Genomic DNA, 22,524 nt, shown 5'->3' on the forward strand with positions numbered 1-22,524 from the left:
AAATCAGCTCTGCTGCTGCTGCTCTGTTATCAATTTATTATTCATCTTTTCAAAGCTTTTTATATTATTTTAAATAACTAAAATATCACCCCAGAAAGGAAAAGTGAAAATCGAGGCTAAAAAAAATAATTATTATGCTTTATAAAGCAAACCATGTGGCTCAGTTCAGGACATTAACATATGGCACAATCACTCATCTTCATGTGACTTTTTCTTTTTTCTCTCAGTCATTCTTGTCGTGAATCAAACCATCTCATCTGCAAATGTCTCCTCCCTCTCCCCTCATCTTTCTTCTGGTTTTCTTGCTTGTTACTACTTCATTTGTCTCGCAGATCTGCTCGGCAGCCGATGAGGTAGATCCAAACCTACGGTTTGAGAACCCAAGGCTTCGTGAAGCCTACATTGCTTTGCAAGCTTGGAAGTCTGCCATATTTTCGGACCCCTTTAACTTCACTGCCAACTGGAATGGCTCTGATGTTTGCTCGTATATGGGAATCTACTGTGCTCCCTCTCCTTCCAACCCCAAAATCAGAGTGGTTGCCGGCATTGACCTTAATCATGCCGACATTGCTGGTTATCTTCCTCCAGAGCTTGGCCGCCTCACTGATCTTGCACTCTTTCACCTCAACTCCAACCGTTTTTGTGGTGTTGTCCCAACCAGCTTCCGCCGCATGAAGCTGCTTCATGAGCTTGACTTGAGCAACAATCGTTTTGTAGGCAAGTTCCCTAATGTGGTTCTCTCCCTTCCTTCTCTCAAGTACTTGGATCTTCGGTTCAATGAGTTTGAAGGATCGGTCCCATCCAAGCTTTTCGACAAGGAACTTGATGCGCTTTTCTTAAACGACAACTGGTTCAGATTTGGTATTCCTGAGAACCTTGGCAACTCTCCCGTTTCGGTACTGGTCTTCGCCAACAACGATCTTGGAGGTTGCATTCCTGCAAGCATAGGGAAGATGGGCAAAACGCTGAATGAAATCATCCTCATGAACGACAACCTTACTGGATGTTTGCCTCCACAGATCGGGATGCTCAAGGAGCTTACTGTCTTCGATGTCAGCTTCAATCATCTCCAGGGATCTTTGCCATCCACGATCGGCAACATGAAGAGCTTAGAGCAGCTGGATGTTGCCCACAATGGCTTCACCGGTGTGATTCCGTCCACTGTGTGCCAGCTTTCCAGCTTGCAAAACTTTACCTACTCTTTCAATTATTTCACCGGAGGACCACCCAGCTGCCCTGCAATATCTGGGGCAGAGGTCGCAAATGGTACCATGAACTGTATTCCTGGCAAGAAGGATCAGAGATCTTCCATGGAATGCTCTTCCGATGCTGCTCGTCCTGTGGACTGCAGCAAGTTCAAATGTAATGGTGGTGGAAGTTCCGGCGGCGGAGGAGGAGGAGGCGGTGGTGGTGGAAACTCTCCATCGCCGAAAAGGAGGCATACTCCTAGGCCTCCAACGCCGCGTCAATCCAGTTCACCAAAGTCCTTTACGAAATCCCCTCCACCACCTTCTTCAAAGTCTTCGCCTTCCACTAGATCACATCCTCCACCACCACCGTCATCCCACTCTTCACCAATGCCTCCTTTCCATTCCCCACCGTCGCCACCACCACCGAATTACTCTCACTCTTTAACTCCACCACCCCCGACTCAAAGAGTGTCACCAAAGACGCATCTTCCACCGCCACCTCCGCCTGTTCACTACGAGCCCATACAATCTCCACCTCCACCACCAATGGTACAACCACCTGCACCAGCCCCATCAGGCCATTACTATAGTGCACCACCACCACCAAACCGTTACTCCAACGCCCCACCACCAAGCCATTACCACAATACACCACCCTCACCACCAATGGAGCAACCACCTCGAACTCCATCAGGCCATTACTATCATAATCCACCACCACCAACAAAGAATATATCACCAAGTACCCATTATGCACCACCTCCTCCCCCATCTGTTCATTATGTTCCCACGCCTAGTCATTCATCGCCTCCACCGCCGCCACCTCAAGTTCAGTATTTTCCACCCCCTTATCCGTCAAGAGGGCAGCAAGCAAGTCCACCTCCACCACCATCTCATGAGCATACGGGGACTCAATCTCCACCTCCACCAGCAGAGTATCATCCACCTCCCAAGGAGTCATGTCATCCTATCCCTCCTCCACCCCCACCAGAATGCACAACTCCCGTACCAGCACCACCACCGCCAAGCCAACATTCAACCCCATCACCATATGCACCAGCACCTGGTCATCACTATTCAAAACCATCCCCACCTCCTAAACAACAATGGCATTATCCACCATCCCCACAACATCAAAACCCTTCTCCCCCACCCCCGCCAACCCACTATGCGTATACATTCCCACCGCCACCACCATCTCCTTCTCCACCGCCACCCTCATTTGAAAATACGCCACTCCCACCAATTAGAGGAGTATCATACGCATCTCCTCCTCCGCCAGTTATTCCCTACTACTAAAGAACTGCTTTTACACGACATTGAGTTGTAGTTCAAAATCTTCAGGTGCAACCATGATGGCATGTTAACCTGCGTGTTGTTTCTTCAGCTTTTTTGAGAACTATTTTTTCCCCTAAATATATAATAACTTAATATTTTATTTGTATTGTCTTTTTTATTTCCTTTGTATTGTTCTGCTAATATATATGGTAATGTATACAGGTAATGATTTGAATAATTTGTAGACACAACATTACATTTTTCTTCGCCACCTTGGTTGTCAATGTTTTCCAAATTTTCCTTGATTGTGAGTTCTCCTAGGCATTTGGTGTCGGTGTTTGTACCTATAACATAACAACAACAAAATGAACTGTCCAGCATCATTAGCATGTGATGTAAGACAGCAAGCACCGTGGCCAGATCTGAGACGCGGAGAGAGGTTGAGTTTTGGTTTTAAGGGGAGGTTAAAAGCCCTATTCCGTGTTGGTGGATGAAGTTGGTGAGAAAGTAAACTCACCACTCACCATGTAATTATTGATCTGACACTGCTGATCACACTTAGTGGAGCTGTCCCACTGTAACAGGAACATTTTGTAAATTGAGTTTTTTCGATTTGAGAAATTTTATATTATAAATAATTGCTTAATATGAGTTTTAATGGGTGTTGAAATACGTGACATCCGTGCACCTAGCATTTAAGAGGGAAACAATAATTTTAGATTAAAATATTTACCTTTTTTTTTAAGGATAGTTTAGATGAGTGATGTATTTATTTGTGATTAGTATAAAAATAAAAATGGTAATGAGATTAGATATTATAGCGTGAAATAAAAAAAAGCTAAACATGCCGTATTACCCATCGAAATTCACACTCGAAAATGTTGATTTTTAACTAAAATTATTGAATTTGTCTTTTTTTTTTCAAAATTTACATGATTAGGTTAATTTTGGAAAGAGAAGAAAAACACGTCAAGTTGGATTGGACGCGTTTTTAGCGGATTTGGTAGGAAAACGCTTCCAACTGAATGCACTTTCCTACTCAGTCAGCAAAGCGCATCCAGTTGGACACATTTTCCCTAACATTAACTTTTTTTCCTATTTAAACCTCAAATTTTTCACTTTTTCAATTCACTCTCAACTCTCCCAGTCCATTTTCAATTCCCTCTATACTCTTTCTTAATTTTCACTCAATTCTCTCAGTTCATTTTCATTTTTATTAAAATTGTCTTAAGTTTTGTTAATTAATTTTGTATTACGATTTTTACTCATATTTATTGAAATTCTACAAACTCCTATTTGTCTAGATGGAAAGCACATTTCAGTTGTTCAATTGCAAATGGTAAGAAATTATTTCTATTATTTTTAATCAAGTTTAATTTAATTATTAAGTTGTTATATTAAAATTTAAAATTTTGTATTTTTTTTATAATAGCCGGAAGATTAGATTTTGGAGAAGTATATTCACAATCTATCCGCTTCTCCATCGTCTTTAATCAAACCATACTTGAGAGATAAGGGACTTATTCATGTGGCCTAAGCGCATTGGTGGAAAGATGAAGACCCGAAACACACATTTTATCTTTCATGCGGCGAGTGTACAATCACACTCGAGAACTTGCAGTTACAACTCAGGTTATCGGTAGATGGATTGGTAGTGACTGGGTCAGTTGTCTGTCGATTAGAGAGATGTATGCGAGCAACTTTTAGGGAAGATTTTAGACAATTTTTGAACGTCGATTGGTTGAAAAGAAATTTTGTTATGCTAAATGCAGAATCGAGTAAAGTTGAAGGAGAATAACACGCTCATATGTACATCCTTATGATCATCGGGAGTCTCATAATGCCTGATAAATCGCGAAATCTTATCCATTTAAGGTGGCTGCTAAAACTCATAGACTTTAGAGAAATGGGTCGACTCAGTTGGGGGTCAACCAAGTTGGTGACATTGTATTGGGAAATATGTTGGGCGATGCAGCCATAGAAAATTAAAATCGGTGGTTGCATACTACTCCTGCAATCATGGGCGTGGTATCGATTGCCTTTTTTACGTCATCAAGTTGACTACCTTTATACATTCCCACTCGTAACAAGGTAAAATTCATTTGATAATATATCGTCTATAATAAAAATTTTAAAATTTTGTATTAACATATTATTTGAATAGGTAGAACCATGGGCGGAGTTACGTGGGACTACCAGAGGAGCTTAAAGATATACGAGTACTCTTAGATCAACGACCAGATGCGGAGGTATATATTTTTTAAAATTTCAATTATATAATATTAACGTAGTTGATTTAAAAATTAATAGTAAATATATAATTAAAATTATTGTCCTATAGTTTGAATTGATTTCATACTCTAATCTGAGAATTCAAGCATGCATCCTATTCGAATTCTTAGTGAATCTCAATATCTGGCACGTGAAGATGTCATAGGTAGTGTACACTACAGTGAAGATGCATGAATCTGATAGAGTTACGTGACAGTTCAGGTTTAAGCAAATGATTATGTCGGCACCCCAAGATATCAAAGATCTGCACAATATCGACTAGCGGGGAAAATTGATAAAAATTGGGTTACATTCCATGCGCAACATATCAACATATGGAACCATAGGTTCGACTTTATACCTAATTGCAAAGCCATTGTCGCACGGAACTAGCCTACGATCTAGAGTACATGACATTGTTTAGACACCATGGTAAGCCATATCTACAATCGGAGGAGGCGAGGGGTAGGTAATGTCATACAAGGAGGCCACAATGAGCACCTATAAATCCAAGGTCTGGAGTAACTGTCGAGGCGGGTCCATCATCAACACCAACATGAGAAGAGGCACTGATGGCAGCACCACCCTTGGTTAGTATGACTTGACTTATTTTGGTGCTTTCATTAAGCCCATCTTTTTTACATAAACACCACATTTCTCTGTTTCTACACCGTATCCAAGTATTATTTTTGGACCACCACCTCTATCATCACTATATTACACGCTGATGCCACTGACATATCAGACAATGTTATATACACCGCCGGTTATGTTTGCGGCACTGATAAGAAGTGCATATTTTTTTCCATTAGTGTATAGGACACAATATACTTATACGCCGATAGTGTTGCAAACACCCCTAGAATCATTGTTCTACCAAAGTGGACCATCTTGCAACTAGCTTCGCAACCACCTGTTCGTAGAACGGAGAAGACGCGATGGAAATTGAGGAGCACACCACAATCAAGGTGACGATGAAGACAAAGACAAAGAAGAAGAAGAAGAATCAGGTTTACAACTTAAACGAAGAAGAATTTCGTCTCGCAATCGACAACCACCCCGTTGTGGCACACATTCTGCCTGACGACACAGATGATTTTTTTTGTACTTGCCATGTGAATCTTAATTGTTTAGCTAAGTTTTAGTTGATAAAATTGTATGAATATTGGATATGAAATATTATTAAATAAATATTTTTTTGAATCGAAACTGTTATTTTTGTCATTTTATATTGTAAACCAAGTTTTATTCGTCATTTTATACGGATATTGCAAATTTGTACAAGGATCCAGTTTTCACGAGAAAAATGAAACAAAGTTGTATATTGCATTGTTCTCTATAGTATAATAAACTGATATTTATAAATTACAAAAAATTTGAGAATGAATGAAAAAAAATCAACAAATAGTGGTTAAAAAGTTTATAAACCGATTGCGGTATTTGTTGATAAATGTGTCCATATTGTAGTAAACATATAACTATTTTCTATTTATTTAAACGATAAATAAATGAATAAAGTTAATTTCACATTTCACTATTATGTCTTTTGTATTTATATTTTTTTTTATATTTTGCATGCACGACAAAATTGTGACAAGCAAATATTAGCTCATTGATTGTCTAAAGTTCAAACTAAAGATAAGTGGCTTTGTAAAGAATGTTTACATTGCGAGAAAGACAACTTAATTCAATAGATAATCTAAATGAGTTCGTAATCCCGTAAAAGATTCAAAGTGAGCATTTGATTCAAATACCAAGAAGGATTATTATGTTGTCTACAATTCCAATTGGGGAGATGGCTAGTCTTGGCTATAGGAACAGTTGACTCCATGAGTAGAGACATAGATATATTCATTAGGAGAATAATATTTTGGACTAGACTCAAGATGAATTAATTTTGAATCTGTTTTTGAATTAATTCACTTGTGACGTTTATGGTGCGATTTACCTAAATCTTGAGTTAGTCACTAACCATCCGTATGCAACTCATGTGATTTGATATGAGTGGAGGCTTATGCTCTAAAGATGATCGAGCTCATAGCCGGTATGTTGGGTACATGACTTGTGTATGGCATTGCTTTACTAGTAATAGTGGAATTTATAGCTCAATTAAAGAGTTAATGATATCCTCTTATTGGCATTATGTGGAATGATAAATATGAAACGTGACCACGAGTTGCTTGTTCTCGAACGAGCAATTTATCACAGTTATTTGTTGATAGTGATCATATTAATTATTAAGAAGACACAATGGTGACAATGAGAAATAGGATTGTATTGAGTGAACGGATTTAACTCAAAGGAATCAATAATATCATATGAGGGTAACACACACATGGCGAGGTCATTGGACAAAGCAGTTGGATGAATTACTTTTGTAAAGAGTATATAATAAGGAGTTTTCAATCATGATACTTCTTGTAGACTGACTCCATGGTTAAGTAATTGCGAATTATTGGAACGATGCTTCTGGACATAATTACAGTCACTAGAGCCTAATTGAATAAGTCTGATTGGTCCCTCCGCTAGCTTAACAAAAGCTCGATCACACTGCATTTGAATCAAAAGAAAATCCTACAACTTTAGGAATAATTTAATTGAGTTGATTTATTCGATGTGGAATTAAATTAGGTGGTCGTAAGAATTGTTCAACTAGAGAATTTGATTAAAAAATTTTCTTGAAGAATTAATTAGGAAAATATAAGTGATTTTTGAAAAAATTAATTTTGATCAAGTAAAATTAAATTAATCAAATCAATTAAAATTAATATGATATTTTTGGAAGTAAATTTTTAAGTCAGACAATTGGCACAACGGGTAATTAAACTTGAAAATTGAACCTGAGATCATAAATTGGGTCTAGGAGCCCAAAACTCAGATCAAGACCTGAAAACTAGTTGAACCGTGCCCGGTATGTGAAGCCAGGCCGACGACCCAATTGGTGGCTAGACCAAACCGGTCGGGTTGTCATTGACCCAGACCGAACTAGCAACAGCCGAACCGGCTCGGGGTGCCATAAGGGTGTCGCACCTGCAACGTTAGGCACTGCGGTGCCGGTGGCTACGACGGCGGCGTCTCGGTGGCCAGCGACGATTGATCGTTAGTGGTTGAATAGTGGAAGGGTTACACTCCTACTATGACTCTATCAGAGAATTTGATTTTAGATTAAATATTTCAAAAATAATATTATTTTAATAGTTTAATTTTAATTTTAATTTAATAATTCTCTTAATAATATTTTATTAATTTAATATTAAAGTGATTATCTTAACATTAAATTTAATTTAAAGTTTATCTAGATAAACATTATATTATTTTAATAGGATTTAATATGAAATTTAATCTAATATTTATCTTGATAAATATTATATTAATTTAATATTAAAATAATTAATTTTAATCATAGTTGAACTCTCCAAACTCTCCCTATACAAACAGAGCATTGGGTTATTATTTATACACACTTGAATTCAAGAGAAAGTTTTAAAGAGAAAATTCGCTAAAGGGATTATTCTAGAAAATTTCTAGAGATATTTTTCTGATTTACAACTTAACCCAAAATTTTAGAGAAATTGCAAATAGTAATTTTTGTGAAAAATTTTCTAATTTGAAGCAATCCCACACTCAGCAGACGTGAGCTTAAAGATAGCGGAGAAGACTACTCGGTCGAAGTGCTCATCCTAGACGAATCGAAAAGGTAAAACTTTGATTAAGTGTTTATTACTTTAGATATCACAACCAATACCTTGTTTTGGAAAAAAAAAATTTAAACTCTGGTTTTTTCCTAAATTTATTTTCCGCTGCGTTTTCCAAACCCATTTTTCCAACAGTCTTGTCCTCATAGTATCCTCCAAGTATGGACATGACAGCCTTGTATGCCCTGGGTTCTTGCAATACCGCATAACCTTGGTTGGTTTGTCCTCTCCCAAATATCCATGTTGTCGTGTATCCGAGTAGATTTTGGTCAACCTTTTGGTTTGGGTACTAACTTAAATGAAGCGTCTGATATCGGTGGTTACGTACTTTCATTTGGGACCCTTTGGAATTCATATTTCCACACGTTATACATGTATTGTAGTTTGTACACTTCATCCACAAAGCTCATGTGATCCAAACATATCGAAGGATATGTTGCAATTGCATGAGCGAATGAAAATGAAGTGCTTCAAATCTTTCACAGTCACAAGTCTATCGTCTCAAGTTTACACGGTGCACTCCACTCGCAATACTTTGGTCAAGTCTATCGAACTTGTAACCCAAAATGATTGGTTTTTGCGTGAGTGACACACTGAATGCATACAGTTCGCTCGTTCTATAGCCTCTCTAATTTCTTTCATAATGTCCTCACACCAAATGTGACCCTTCATTTGTCTAACATATTTTTCCGCTCGCTTTGGAAATAGTGCGTCCAACTGGACATGTTTTCCTTCTCTCTTCAAAATCAGCCTAATTCGGTAATTTTGGTTAAAAATTAGCATATATGAGTAATTCACCCTAAATATTGATTTAATTTAATATTGTTTAATTATTTAATTGATTCACCCTAAAATATATGTATAATTTATAATATATAAAATAAATACATATTATTCAAACCTAATAACTAAATTCAGTTTGGTTATGTCAGTTCTACTGCTTTAATTTAGTTGAGTCAATTTTTGTAAATTATAATTGATTAAGTCGATTTAATAAAAAAACTTGACTAAACCGAATAAAAAAACCGAATCCTCTCCCCTATTCAAGAGAAGTACTGATAAAGTAAAATGGTGAGACCTTGACAACAATAATAAATTTTGATGTTTAGGATTCAGAGTTTTTTGGGTCTCACTGGGTATTATCAAAGGTTTATCGAGGGTTTTTCCTTAATAGTAACCCCATTGACTAAGAGGTTGAGGAAGAACACTCCGTTTAAGTGCAGAGAAGAGCAATAGGTTAGTTTTGAAAAGTTAAAATCTGTATTGACAGAAGCTCTCATCCTAATTCAACCAAAACCTGGTAATGAGTATGTTATGTATAATAATGCTTCGCATGTTGGGTTTGGATGTGTTCTAATGCAAGATGGTAAGGTAGTAGCCTATGTCTCGAGACAACTTGGGCCACATGAGTGTAATTACCCTACTAATGGTTTGGAGTTGGCAGTTGTTGTCTTTGCTCTTAAAATTTGGAGACACTACTTATATGGTGAGAAGTGTACTATTTACATGGATCACAAAAGTCTCAAATATCTCATTACCTAGAAGGAACTTAATTTGAGACAACGTAGATGGATTGAATTGTTGAAAGACTGTAACAACCTGTTTTTAATGAAATCAAAATAGTGGTTTCGGGACCACAAGTCTGAATTTAAAAAATTTAGTTTAATATTATTTTATGGTCTATAGTATGGTAGAATATCGTATAAAAATTTCGTTAAAAATTTTACCGTTTACATGCCTAATTTGATAAAAAGGACTAAATTGCATAAAGTGCAAATGTTGTGTTCTAATAGCTAAAGGTATTAAATAACTATAGAATTTTAAATTGAAGATCCTTATGTAGTAAATAGGTCATTAAAATGCTTAGTGGTTAAGCATGAGTAGTCATCACTGGAAATTGAATAAATTATTAAGGGTAATTTTAGAAATTAGTAATTTAAGTTATAATCTATTCTCATCATCATCCACCAAAAAATAAAAATAAAGAAACCTAGCCATGGAAGCTTGAATTTGGACAAGCTTATTTTGCTCAATTAGGTATGTATTTTTTTTTCCCATTTTTGATGATTTTTATGTTTCCGAGACCGTAGTAGCTTAAACTAGCTAGCTCAGGGATTAATTTGCAAAATTTTTAAAGTATTAGGGTTTTTCCATTGATGAATATGTAGGGTTTTTCCATTGATGAATATGCTTGAAGTTTGAAGTTTGATAATAGAAAATGAATGGTTTTTGTTAGATAAACAACTTTTATAAAGAGAATTTTGATGGAATTATCAATTAGGAATTAAATTGAAAAAGATGATAAATTTATGGTAAATTTTGTGAAATATATGTGTAATGACCCAAAATTCACGGGCATCGGAAAAGTATAATATCGGGCCCCCGTCTTAGTAAATTAAGTTTGAAAATAATTATTAGAAATATTTACGAGGCTAGTTGTGTGTTTAATTAGATTTTTATTTAGTGAATATAACTTAATTTAAAGTAATTAGGAAAAGGATCAAATTGAATAACAAATGAAAGCCTAATTATAGATTAAAAGAAAGTGAAAGGGGCTAAAATGAAAATTAAGCCATTTATATGAAATGAGGCGGCATATGAACATTAAAATCTAAGATTTTATTTGAGTTATACATAAATATTATATTATTGTTATAATTATTAACCATTATTATGGTTTTATATTATTATTATTATTAATAAATAAAGTAAATAGTAGACAAATGGATGGTGATAAAATAATACATGTGTAATTAAAATATGTATATATTTGTAGTTTTTAGATTTAATTTGCTTATTAATTAGTATAGGATATTTATTATTTATTATTAGTTATTAGTTATTATTAAATTAAAGATATTTAATAATTAAATAATTAGTATAAGATTTTTGGATAATAATAAATTATGATTTTGCCAAGTGTGTGGTAAAAATAAAATACAAGTGTACTACATTTATTTATTTACTTGAAAATTAGGTAAAAGATAATTATTAATTAAATAATTATATTATGAGATTTTTATTTGATAGACAAATTAAGTAGTGACAATTGTAAGGTATTGATGGTGTACAAATGCGAATATATAATTAAATAATTTATAGATATTTAGATTAAAAATAAGAATAATAATAAATTAAATTAAACTAACAAATAAAATAAAGTAAATGAATTATAAAAGAAATAAAGAACAAAAGATAGAAAGAGGAAACAAAGAGTCATTCGAAACAGGGGAAGGAAAAAGAAAGAAAGAAAAGAAAAAGAAAAAACTAGGGATTTAAAGCTTGAAGTTAATTGGTAAGTTAAATCAAGTCTTTTTCTCATAAATTTGATGTTTTTGGAATTCTAGAGTGAAATAGATTTTTGAATAGGGTTTATGTTGAATAAATGATGGAATTGAGGGTTTATTTGATAGAAATTTTGATTAGAATTAATAAAAGGATTAAATTGCAAAAGAAACTATAAGTTTAATGCTGTAATTAATAGGAAAAATTACTATTATTTTCGTAGTTAACAAAGAACCCAAGGCATCAGCATCAAAAGGAAAGGAGAAAGCTATCGAGGATTAAAACGGGAGATTTACGGTTTGTATTACTATAATTCAAGTTATTTATTATTAAATGTTAAATTTTAATTTATGTGTTTGGTAAATGAAATGTGAGGTAAGTATTATTATTATTATTATTATTATTATTATTATTATTATTATTATTATTATTATGAGTGAGAATTAAATTGAATAGTTGATATAAATTAATATTTGAATTGTTTGTTGTATGAAAGCGGGAAATGAATTTGAATCGAATTGTGAATGGTATTAAATTGTATGGAAATGTATTGAGTTGTGAAAATGTGTGAATTTGTGGATTAATTATTGATTGAAGGGTGGAAAAATGATTGAATTGAAAATGTGAGAAATTGTGATTGAATTGAGGTTATATGTGATTTAAATACCCTATTAACTAGTCGGGCTGAGTCGGATATAGTTGGCATGCCATAGGATTGGAAGAGTTCAGAGATACTTCAACCTCGAGTCGATGAGACACTGGGTGTCACTATATTTCTTCGAATAGATATGATGAGGTACTGGGTACCAACTTTCTTCGGCTTTGCCGATGAGACACTGGGTGTCAACTATTGCTTCGAACTATCCGATGAGGCACTGGGTGCCATTCTGGTGTGTTTGGTTGGATCCGTGTATCCGCCAAAGTCCGAGTTTTGTTAATAGGGTAAATAATGAAAAGATAAACTGAATGAGTTGATCAATCGAGCTATTGAAATGAAATGAAAAGTTGAATGGTGAATTGAAATGTGATATGAGATTAAAAAATGAACCTAAGGTTCATGATATGTTCTAATTCAAATTGTGGTTATATGATATTGATTGATGGATTGCTATTGTTGAGATATTGAATTTAAATTTGTATATACGATTTATGCGTTATATGTTTATTATTGTTATAATTTGAATTATGGTAATACCACTGAGTATGAAATACTCAGTGTACGGTTGTTTCCGTGCGTAGGTTGATAGAAATCAAAGGTTCCGGTTCAGCATCCAGATCAATCCCGACTTCAACATAACTTTGGTGATGTATACTTTCTTTTAGTAATGTGGCATGTACATAGGATGTGTATAAAGGTTATTATGTTTTAATATAAATGGTTAAAAATGTTAGTATTAAAAATTTATGATTTATAATGAAAGAAGCTTATCTATTTTTATTTAATTAGTACATTGTTAAATTGAAATTGATATTATATCAATTGAGTTTGATTAGAAGGAATTTAGAATAGAAAATGAGAATGTGACATGAATTGGTTGATTTGATTATATTTGAAAATGATATGATTTTAAATTGCAGGGGGTTTTATGTAAAAATAAGCAGAAATGCTACCAAAATTTATAAAAATAAAATAAATGAAAAAAAATGAAGTCAATTGGAGTCAATTGGTAAACAAACATATGAATTTATGATTTATTTTAGTATGTTGGTTATTTATTTAAGAATTATTTGTAAATCATTTGATATGTCCGGTAATGCCTCGTAACCTTGTTCCGGCGACGGTTTGGGGTTAAGGGGTGTTACAATATGGGCTACTATTAATATGTATAAAATTGGCTAGGCTTGAGTAAGGATTAAATTGTATGAATTTTATTTTTCGAGCTTAGGGACTAAATTACAAAGGAATTAAAAGTGTAAGGTAAAATGGTAATTTTGCCAAAATTCCATGTTGGATTAAATTGAATGAGAATTATATTGAAATGAGTTAAATACATTTGTATAGATCCTGTCATACCTCGTACAGGGTTAGATCGAGGCAAAGAAAAATATCTGATTAGTCACCTTCATATCTACGTACACTTGTCGAGGTAAGTTCGTGTAATTAAATTGAGTTTTTGCATCTTTTAATTAAATCATATGTATGTGATTTGTATAATTGCCATGTATAAATACCGATCACATATTGGACGATTACTGAGTCCTATTTGAATCTTAGAAATTCGTAAGATACAAATGACATGTCATAAGGGTTACTGATTTGGTTTGGGTCTTGCATGTGTTGCTGACACACCACAACTCGTATGAGCTTCCTAATTTGCAGCTCGTATGAACTTCTCGATTTACAGCTTGTGAGAGCATACTGATTCATAGCTCGTATGAGCATACATGAATATGAATTGGCGGATTACAGTTTAGTACACCTCGTGCGTACTACCCGTGTATCCAACGATCTTTTAAATGGTTCAATGGACACAGTTCTGTTACAAGATTATATGAGTTCGATATGAACTATTACTGGTATTTACATGAAATACATGAAATATGATTATTTGATGAATTCAACCAAGTATGTTAGATCTTTTATGTGATTTTCATGGCTAATATGTCGGTGATCATGTGTTTAGACTTTTGGTCAAATTGGTTGAAATATGCTTTGTTTACTTACCTATTTTATGGATATATGGTAAGTTAAATTTGTGTCATATGAACTTACTAAGCTTAAATGCTTACTCTGTGTTATTTTCCATGTTTTATAGTAATTCGGAAGCTCATTCGGGTTGGAAGCTGATCGGAGCTATTTCACACTATCCATTGACTCTTTTGATACTTTCAGTAAATTAATTCCAGTTATAATGACATGTATAGGATATTTTGGCCAATGTTGGTATATAAATGTTTTGTTGAGACAAGCCATTTGAATGGCTTGTGTTTGATACATTTTGATTTGTTTATATATGTGGCCTTAACATATTTAATGTGTGTTTGAAATGGTTGAATGATGGAAAACTTATAGGCATATTGATGATTGGTTTGAAATAGTATAATTGGTACAATTATGCATATATGTAATTGGTTATCTAAGTAGATATGGATATTTGGTTGACATGTTATTAATTTGTCATTTGAGGTGCCTAAGGGCATAGTGGTTGTATGTTGTGATAATACATGTTTAAGACTTGATTTGAATGTCTTGTTATGGCTTGTTGATATGCAAATTATTGTGTTTAGGTTGGTACCAAATTGGGTAAGAAATGTGGCTTGGAAATGACTTATTTTTGTCCACATTGGCAGAGACACGGGCATGTGTCTCAGCCGTGTGTGACACACAACAATGTGTCCCCTGTATCTTTTAAATTGCACAAGTCAGTATGCTCACACGGCTTAGCATATGGGCATGTGGTTTGGCCGTGTGACCCAAGTCAAAGAGTTACACGGGCACGGATACGGGCTGGGACACGGCTGTGTGTCCTTATTTCGAATGCCCACACGGACTGAGACACGGACGTATCTTTTGACCGTGTTAGTCACACAGCCTGGCCACATGGCCATGTGCCTCTTGCAACTTTGAAAATTTTTAATGTTTTCCAAAAACAATTTTGAGTACTCGGTCTAGTCCTGACTTGTTTCTAACGTGTATTTTGGGTCTCGAGGGCTCATATAAGGGACAATATGTTTGATTTCGGTTATTTTCTGATATGAATGCTATATTATATGAAATTTCTAAATAATTTATCTGTAAACTCCGGTAATGCTCAGTAACCCTATTCAGGCAATAGATACGGGTTAGGGGTGTTATAAAGACTAAGACTTTATGATCGAGTATCACCCTAGAAAAAGCTAATGTAGTGATCGATGCCTTGAATAGGAAGGCAATGTTTGACTTGAGAGCTATATATGTTTGTCCGTTTGAGTCTGTTTGATGATGGGGGTATCTTGGCTGAGTTGCTAGTGAAACTTGTGTGGATTTAGGAAATCAAAGATAAGCAGAGTTTGGATGAATCTTTAGCACTTCGGTTTAAACAAGTTAAGGATGGGTTGACTGAGGACATTGGGATTAATTCTAATGGAATATTGTGCTTCAGAGGCAGATATTGTGTACCCAACAATTAGAATTTGAGACAATATATACTTTAGGAAGCACATAGCAGCCTTTATGTTATGCATCCTGGTGGTACTAAAATGTATCGTGACTTAAGGGAAGTTTATTGGTGGTCGAGACTTAAATGGGAGGTAACCGAGTTCATATCAAAATGTTTGACTTGTCAGCAAGTTAAAGCTAAGCATCAGTTTCCATCAGGGTTGCTCCATTCGAATTCCGTAGTGGAAGTGGGAGAAAGTGACAACGGACTTTTTTAGTGTAAGTTGCCTATGACACCTATTAAGAAAGACTCAATTTGGATAATAGTGGATAGATTGATGAAATCCATCCATTTTATTCCTGTTTGCACTTATCATTCTCTTCAAAAGTTAGCTAAGTTTTATATTTTTGAGATAGTGAGACTGCATGAAGTGCTAGTGTCGGTTATTTCAGATCGTGATCCTCGATTTACGTCTCGATTTTGGAAGAAATTGCATAAGGCTTTGGGTACTTGGTTGGATTTCAATACGGGTTTCATCCATAATCTAATGGTCGATCAGAAAGGTTTATTCAAATTTGAAAGATATGTTGAAGAGTTGTGTGATCAACTTTCAGTGTAGTTGGTAGGAGTATCTACCGGTGGTGGAGTTCACCTACAATAACAGTTTCCAATCAAGTATCCAAATGGCACCTTACGAGGCTCTGTATGGTCGCAAGTGTCACTTACCTTTATGTTGGACTGAATTGGGTCCAGAATTGGTTTCAGAGACCAAGGATAAAATTCAAATAATTTGAGTTAGATTGAAGGCAGCTTCTGATAGGCAAAAGCCGTATGCTGACTTAAAATGTAGGGACATCGAATATAATGTGGGAGATTGAGTTTTCCTTAAAGTCTGTCAATGGAAGAAAGTTTTAAGGTTCAGTCGAAAGGGCAAGTTAAGCGCTAAGTTCATTGGCCCATACCAAGTGCTCTAGAAGGATTGGTCTTGTGGCATATAAACTAGAATTGCCTCCTGAGTTGGATCATATTCACGATGTGTTTCACGTCTCGATGTTGAGACGATATCGATCAGATCCCTCACATGTTGTTCTAGTAAAAGAGATCGAGGTTAGATCGGATTTGACATTTGAGAATGAGCCTATTCAAATATTGGATTGTGAAGTTAAAATTTTGAGGCGAAAGCAAATTCCCTTAGGCAAAGTGCTTTGGAGAAATCATGGTATTGAATAGGCTACTTGGGAGCCAAAGGACTCAATTTGGCTTCAGTATCCTTATCTTTTTTAATCAGGTAATTTCGTGGATGAAATTTCTTTAAGGGGTAGAGCTATAACATCCCAAATTTTAGTTTAATGGGAATGCAAAATTATTTCTAAAATAAGGAAAAGCCCAGTGGTTAATTGATAATTATGGAAGCATGGAAATTAGATTAAGGTTCCAAGTTCGATTCTTTTCCCTTGCAAAATAATTAAATTTTGCAAAATCCCTCTTTTTCCCATAGTGTGTGCTGTCCAGGCCTAGTAAAACCTAGGAATATTATTTTTAACTAATTTGATCAGCCTTTAATCACCTTTTCTCCACCCTAGCCGTCCCTTCCCTCTCCTCTCTTCATTTCTCTTCAAATTTTCCTTTTTTTTTCTCTTGTTGCTACTGCCTAAACAACCTTGAACCACCATCTCTTTTTCTTTTCTTTTGCCACAAGATCTTGCATCATTCTCCCCTCTTTCTTGGTGTCATTTCCCCTTAATTTTCTAGCCCCAAATATGAAATCTTGGACCTCCAAGAACGATCTTCATTGTTTCCAAGAAGTCTCATTGCCGCCCCTTTCTCCTAGCTTGTGTAAGTGCTTGTTTTCTTTCAATTTCTTGATGGATCTTTCAAGTTGAATACCCAAATTTCCAGATCTGGAATTGGGGTGATTTTTAAAGACTCAATGGCTATTTTCCAGCCTTTAAAGTTATTTCATTTGTGGTTTTAAATCAGGCCCGATTTGCCACTGTTGGTGGTGGTGTGCCACGCTTAGAGGCACAAAAGGGAACTGTTGTTTCTTTAATTTTTCCCATCTATTTCTAGAAATATCTTAGGTTCTTGAACCTTTCCTAATCAGCTTTTAATCATGTGTACTTTAGGAAAAATCAATCTTGATCATTTGTCGATTCAGATATGATAATTCAGGAAGCGTAAGTGTGGTTGATTATGGGATAATGCGTAGTTTCGATTTAGATGTTGGGAAAATTGTTAATTAATCGAATTAAAGATTTGAATGATGGAATAGCTACAGATTTTTCAGTATTTAATTGTGTTAGGTTATGACTTAAAGCCCCAAATCAATAGTGAAGCTATTAGACGTTTGCGAGTACATTTCGCATCAAACCAGTGTAAGGAACCTAACTAGTTTGTATCTGAAAAATCGTTATAATTGTAGTGATTAGATTGAACTCATAAAAGGGTGTTTGGGGGCTGTTTAAGTGGTATATTAATTGAGTTTAATGATGATTTTTAATCTAGGTTTGTTTTAAAGTTTTAAAGAGAAATCGCGAGATTCGCAAGTGTGTTGCAGTAGAGCGTAAAACAAGGTGTAGGTCCTAACTCGTTAACATAAATGGTTAATAATATTTTTAATGTTATAATTGGTGTCTAAGCTTGCTGGTCGGGCTTGGCTAAATGGCTAAGTAATTAAATTGTAAGTGGTTGAACTAAGTACGTTTCGAGCCCTAATTGTTTGGCATGTTAGCAAAGATGTGAGATTGACTGAATGAGTGTATGATTGATTTGGTTGTGGATGATTAGTTAATATTATGTATGTTGGTTGTATGTATAGCATGTTCTCGAATGAGAATGAGGCTTATGCATGATATATTTGTATGAATGATTTGTTATAAAATGTTTGAAAGGATGTTATACATGCACTCAAAAAAGTATTGTAAGTTTATATGACATTGTGATATGTTGAACGACACCATCTTAATGGTGAATTGAAAGTTGGATAAATGATCCAATCGACTGAAAGTATATGAATGTATAAGGGCACGTTGATTGCGCCACTGAAATAAGAAAGTATCGAATTTGTGACTATATATGAGATTGTATGGCATCTTGTATGCGCATCGAGATAGGTTTGATATTGTGGTTGACGGGGGAGTTCTGTGGTGTACTAACGGCATATTAAGTCCGCATTTATACATAGTCAGTGCATTGCACCAGGAGTACTGTGGAGAATGTAGATTTTATCGCATTTAATGTTAAATGGCAGAATTTCTGCAACTATGTTTATACGGTGGTTGTTTTACCATATTGAACTTTGCTCACAATGTTGGAGTTTGGTAGGCGAGTTCTGAGGAACTCATGGTGTGTAGCGGATGGTTGGGGTAGGAATTTATTTTGCATTATGACATGATCATGACTCATTATAATATTGTTATTGATGTTTTGATTATGATATATGGATTCTTGTGTGAATGCCTAAAATTTATGCTAAATGCTCTTATTGTTTAGACTCACACTGAGCTAGTTAGCTCACCCCATTACTTCAACTTCTCAAGTAATGAACGAAATTAGGATCAGACTTGGCATGCAGACGTACGATGGACTTCGAACCTAGATTTCATTTTTATTTAAAGTTCTCTAATTTTATTTGGTTTTATAAAGTTTTAATTTTTGAATTGTGGTTTGAGTTTATTTCTATTTTGGGGATTTTTCATGCATGCATAGTTTCATACTTGAGATTGGTTTATAAGATTATTCTAAAATTGGACTGAGCATGTTACTTGGCTTAATTAATAATCTGGTTTTTAATCGATTTTTTCGTTGCAATCAAGATAATCAAAGTTATTTTTCAAAAGCAATGATGTGCAAAGGTTTTTCTAAAAACCATGCCAGTGCCACTAACTTAACTTAATAAAGGTTGGATTTAAAAATGAATGTTTTTCCCGAGATAATAAAAGTGACAACGATTTTATTTAAAAGAGAGCATGTTTGAGGTTTTCAACTAGCATTACGGTAGATTCGTAGTTTAGGTGTGCAATGTGACCTTTACGATTCAACCATAACGTCTAGCCTCGGTTTGGGAGGTTACATAGCAAGAGATCAATATTCAAGATTTAATTCACTTATCGATTTCATTGAAAAGTTTCTCTTACCATGTTTCATTTGTATAGCCCATTGTAGACTAAATAGAACACATAGGATATACGAAACAGTCACAGTATTGCATCAAAGTGCCACTTTCATTCGCATCCAAGTGCCGCTTTATTTTGTGCGCATAAGATTTCCTAATGACATGCCATTCATATCCTACTAATTCACATCTTGTCTACATGGGCTTTTAACACATTTATTCCATTGTATTTACTTAGTTAAATAAAAACAATTCAAACTTTTCACTTTTTACTACTTAGTCCTTTTAACATAAACTTTCAATATAGCTTGTAATTTAACCATACATTCACTTTCCATATCATCACACTTCATTCACATTCTCTTTTCAACATTTAAGTCCACATGACTTATTTTGTTCACTTTACAATTTAATCCTTTTACTACTACTTCAATATACTAGTTCAATTCAATAACATAAATAAAATTTAAATCATATATATCACTACCCATTCGTAAATTTTATACATAATATTATCATATTAACAATTAAATTAACTATTTTAGCATGATTTATATTTAAAATAAAAATTGAATAAAGTAAATTTCTTGAAGTACTTACAACCAAAGCTTGGAAGAAATCTTGTCTTCTTTCTTTACTCCTTGGCTACTTCCTGGCCTTTTTCTCCAACTAATCCTTCACTTTTCTTCTCTTTTTCTTCATTTCCATATCAATATATATAACATTTACTTGTTAAAATCATGATCGAATAGCATACGTATGCTATTTAAATGAAACTAACATGAATTTCATGAAAAAAAAACTTATCATTCTTACGTTGCTCACTTGAAATCAAACCCTAGTTCTTATTTTCTCTCTCCTCCAAGACAACCATTGATACTCCTTTTCATGAAATTAAGGTGGCTAATAAGCTTCTCTGTTGATTTTACTAAGGATTCATGAAAGGAATTGGAGGAATTAAGCATGGAAAGCTTGAAAATGGTGGAAAGGACTTATTGTAATAAAAGAAAAAGTTGATATGGTGGAATATTGAAGGTGGCGTGAAGACGGAGATGAAATGGATGATTTTTCATCATCTTTCTATAATATTCTATAAAAAAATCTACTTAATTTATTAATTAAAATAAAAAATAATCAAATATTCAAACCAATTAGATTTTTCCACAATTTAGTCCTTAATCATCAAGCTTTTCATAATTATTTAATTTAAGTAATTACCATTTAATCCTTCAACTTTCTTTATAATACCATCCATGAATCATCCTTTATTTTGGTAAAATTTCACTTCTAACCCTTATTCATTTTTCCTTCAATTCAATGCAATCACTTCAAAATTTTAATTTTCTTACTTTTGCCCCGATACTTTTTATTCTTGTATAATTTAGTCAATACCCCAAATTATTTTTTTTCATTTCAAAAATATTTTTAATTTTCTATCGGCTCTAACTACTTTCTATACTAACACTCAAAAATTCTTATTTGATCTAATTTTAAAATTCTCAAGTATACTTAACTCGACTTGGCACTGTTCCTAACTCGATAATAAATTAGGGATATTACATTAAGGCTTAAAAGTCATTAATTATGTTATAAAATGAGCATAAGAGTCAAATGGTAAAGTGAAATGGTAAGTTTCAAATTGGTAAGGCATAGATGAGGTTTGGTTTTTAAATGGTTAAATGTTGATATGAAATGTAATTTGTATTGTTTGAATTTAGTTGAGGATTATGTGTTGACTGTTTTGTTTAAAGGTTAGATTGAATATTAAGCTTTTTTGGCATGAATATCGATTGTAAATAGATTTAAGTTTGTTTGGAAAGATTGCTCTTTTTTATTCAAAGTTTGTTGTCGCGACATTGAAGATTGGATATTTCTCCTTAAGGTTCGAAGTTGGATGTTGTGACATCCGTGACATTAACATGAAAATTTGAAATTTTTACAATTTGGTCTCGTTTCATACTCAGGTTGAGCAAAGAGCTTCCGTATCTCGATTAAGACTTAGATTTGAATGTTTAACATAAATTGAATGTGTTTAGCATTAAATTGCATGTATAAGTGATTGTTATATTGTGCTTTTGACTGTGATTGCTTAGGCAAGGAATGTAGCATTTTGTAACTCAAACCCGATAACCAGATCGGACTAGGAGTGTTACATATTTACTTAGTTGGCTACTTATAATTAATAGGATATAATGAATATTTTGACCATTCAAATACAAACATTAAATTAGTATTTTCCTTAACCTAAATTTTAGAGTTTTTCTTAATCTAAATATTGTTTAGCTAGATAAATCTAATTACACAACGGATGATTAGTTTACTAAAATGCTTCTTCAAATTTTAGTTATTTATTTTATTTATTTTTTTATTTTTTTAGTTATTAAATTTGTATTATTTATCAAATTATTATAAAATAGATGGAAAAAATTAAAGTCTATTAATTTTGTTGATGTGATATTCACATGGTAATTCACATTAACAATTAATTAAATTTTTTATAAAATATATATATATTTTTTACATTTTTTAGAAGATAAATAATTGCTGAGGTGACATACTTTCGGATTATGCCAAAATTTTATCGAAACTGAAATATTGCCTTGACCAACAAC

At 34.0% G+C, this 22,524-nt stretch overlaps 1 protein-coding gene across 1 annotated transcript; it reads left to right on the plus strand.

The window, feature by feature from the left end:
* The first annotated feature begins 3 nt into the window (after positions 1–3).
* LOC107931564 (leucine-rich repeat extensin-like protein 2) lies at positions 4–2,739 on the plus strand. Its single transcript, XM_016863485.2, has one exon. The coding sequence runs from the start codon at positions 264–266 to the stop codon at positions 2,487–2,489; it is 2,226 nt and encodes a 741-aa protein (XP_016718974.2). The 5' UTR covers positions 4–263; the 3' UTR covers positions 2,490–2,739.
* Positions 2,740–22,524: the final 19,785 nt, after the last annotated feature.

The sequence above is a fragment of the Gossypium hirsutum genome, chromosome D04, assembly GCF_007990345.1.
Source record: "Gossypium hirsutum isolate 1008001.06 chromosome D04, Gossypium_hirsutum_v2.1, whole genome shotgun sequence".
NCBI lineage: Eukaryota > Viridiplantae > Streptophyta > Magnoliopsida > Malvales > Malvaceae > Gossypium > Gossypium hirsutum.

Bases quoted from the DNA above. Each gene is read 5' to 3' on its own strand.
- LOC107931564 (XM_016863485.2), top strand. From the start codon at position 264: ATGTCTCCTCCCTCTCCCCTCATCTTTCTTCTGGTTTTCTTGCTTGTT.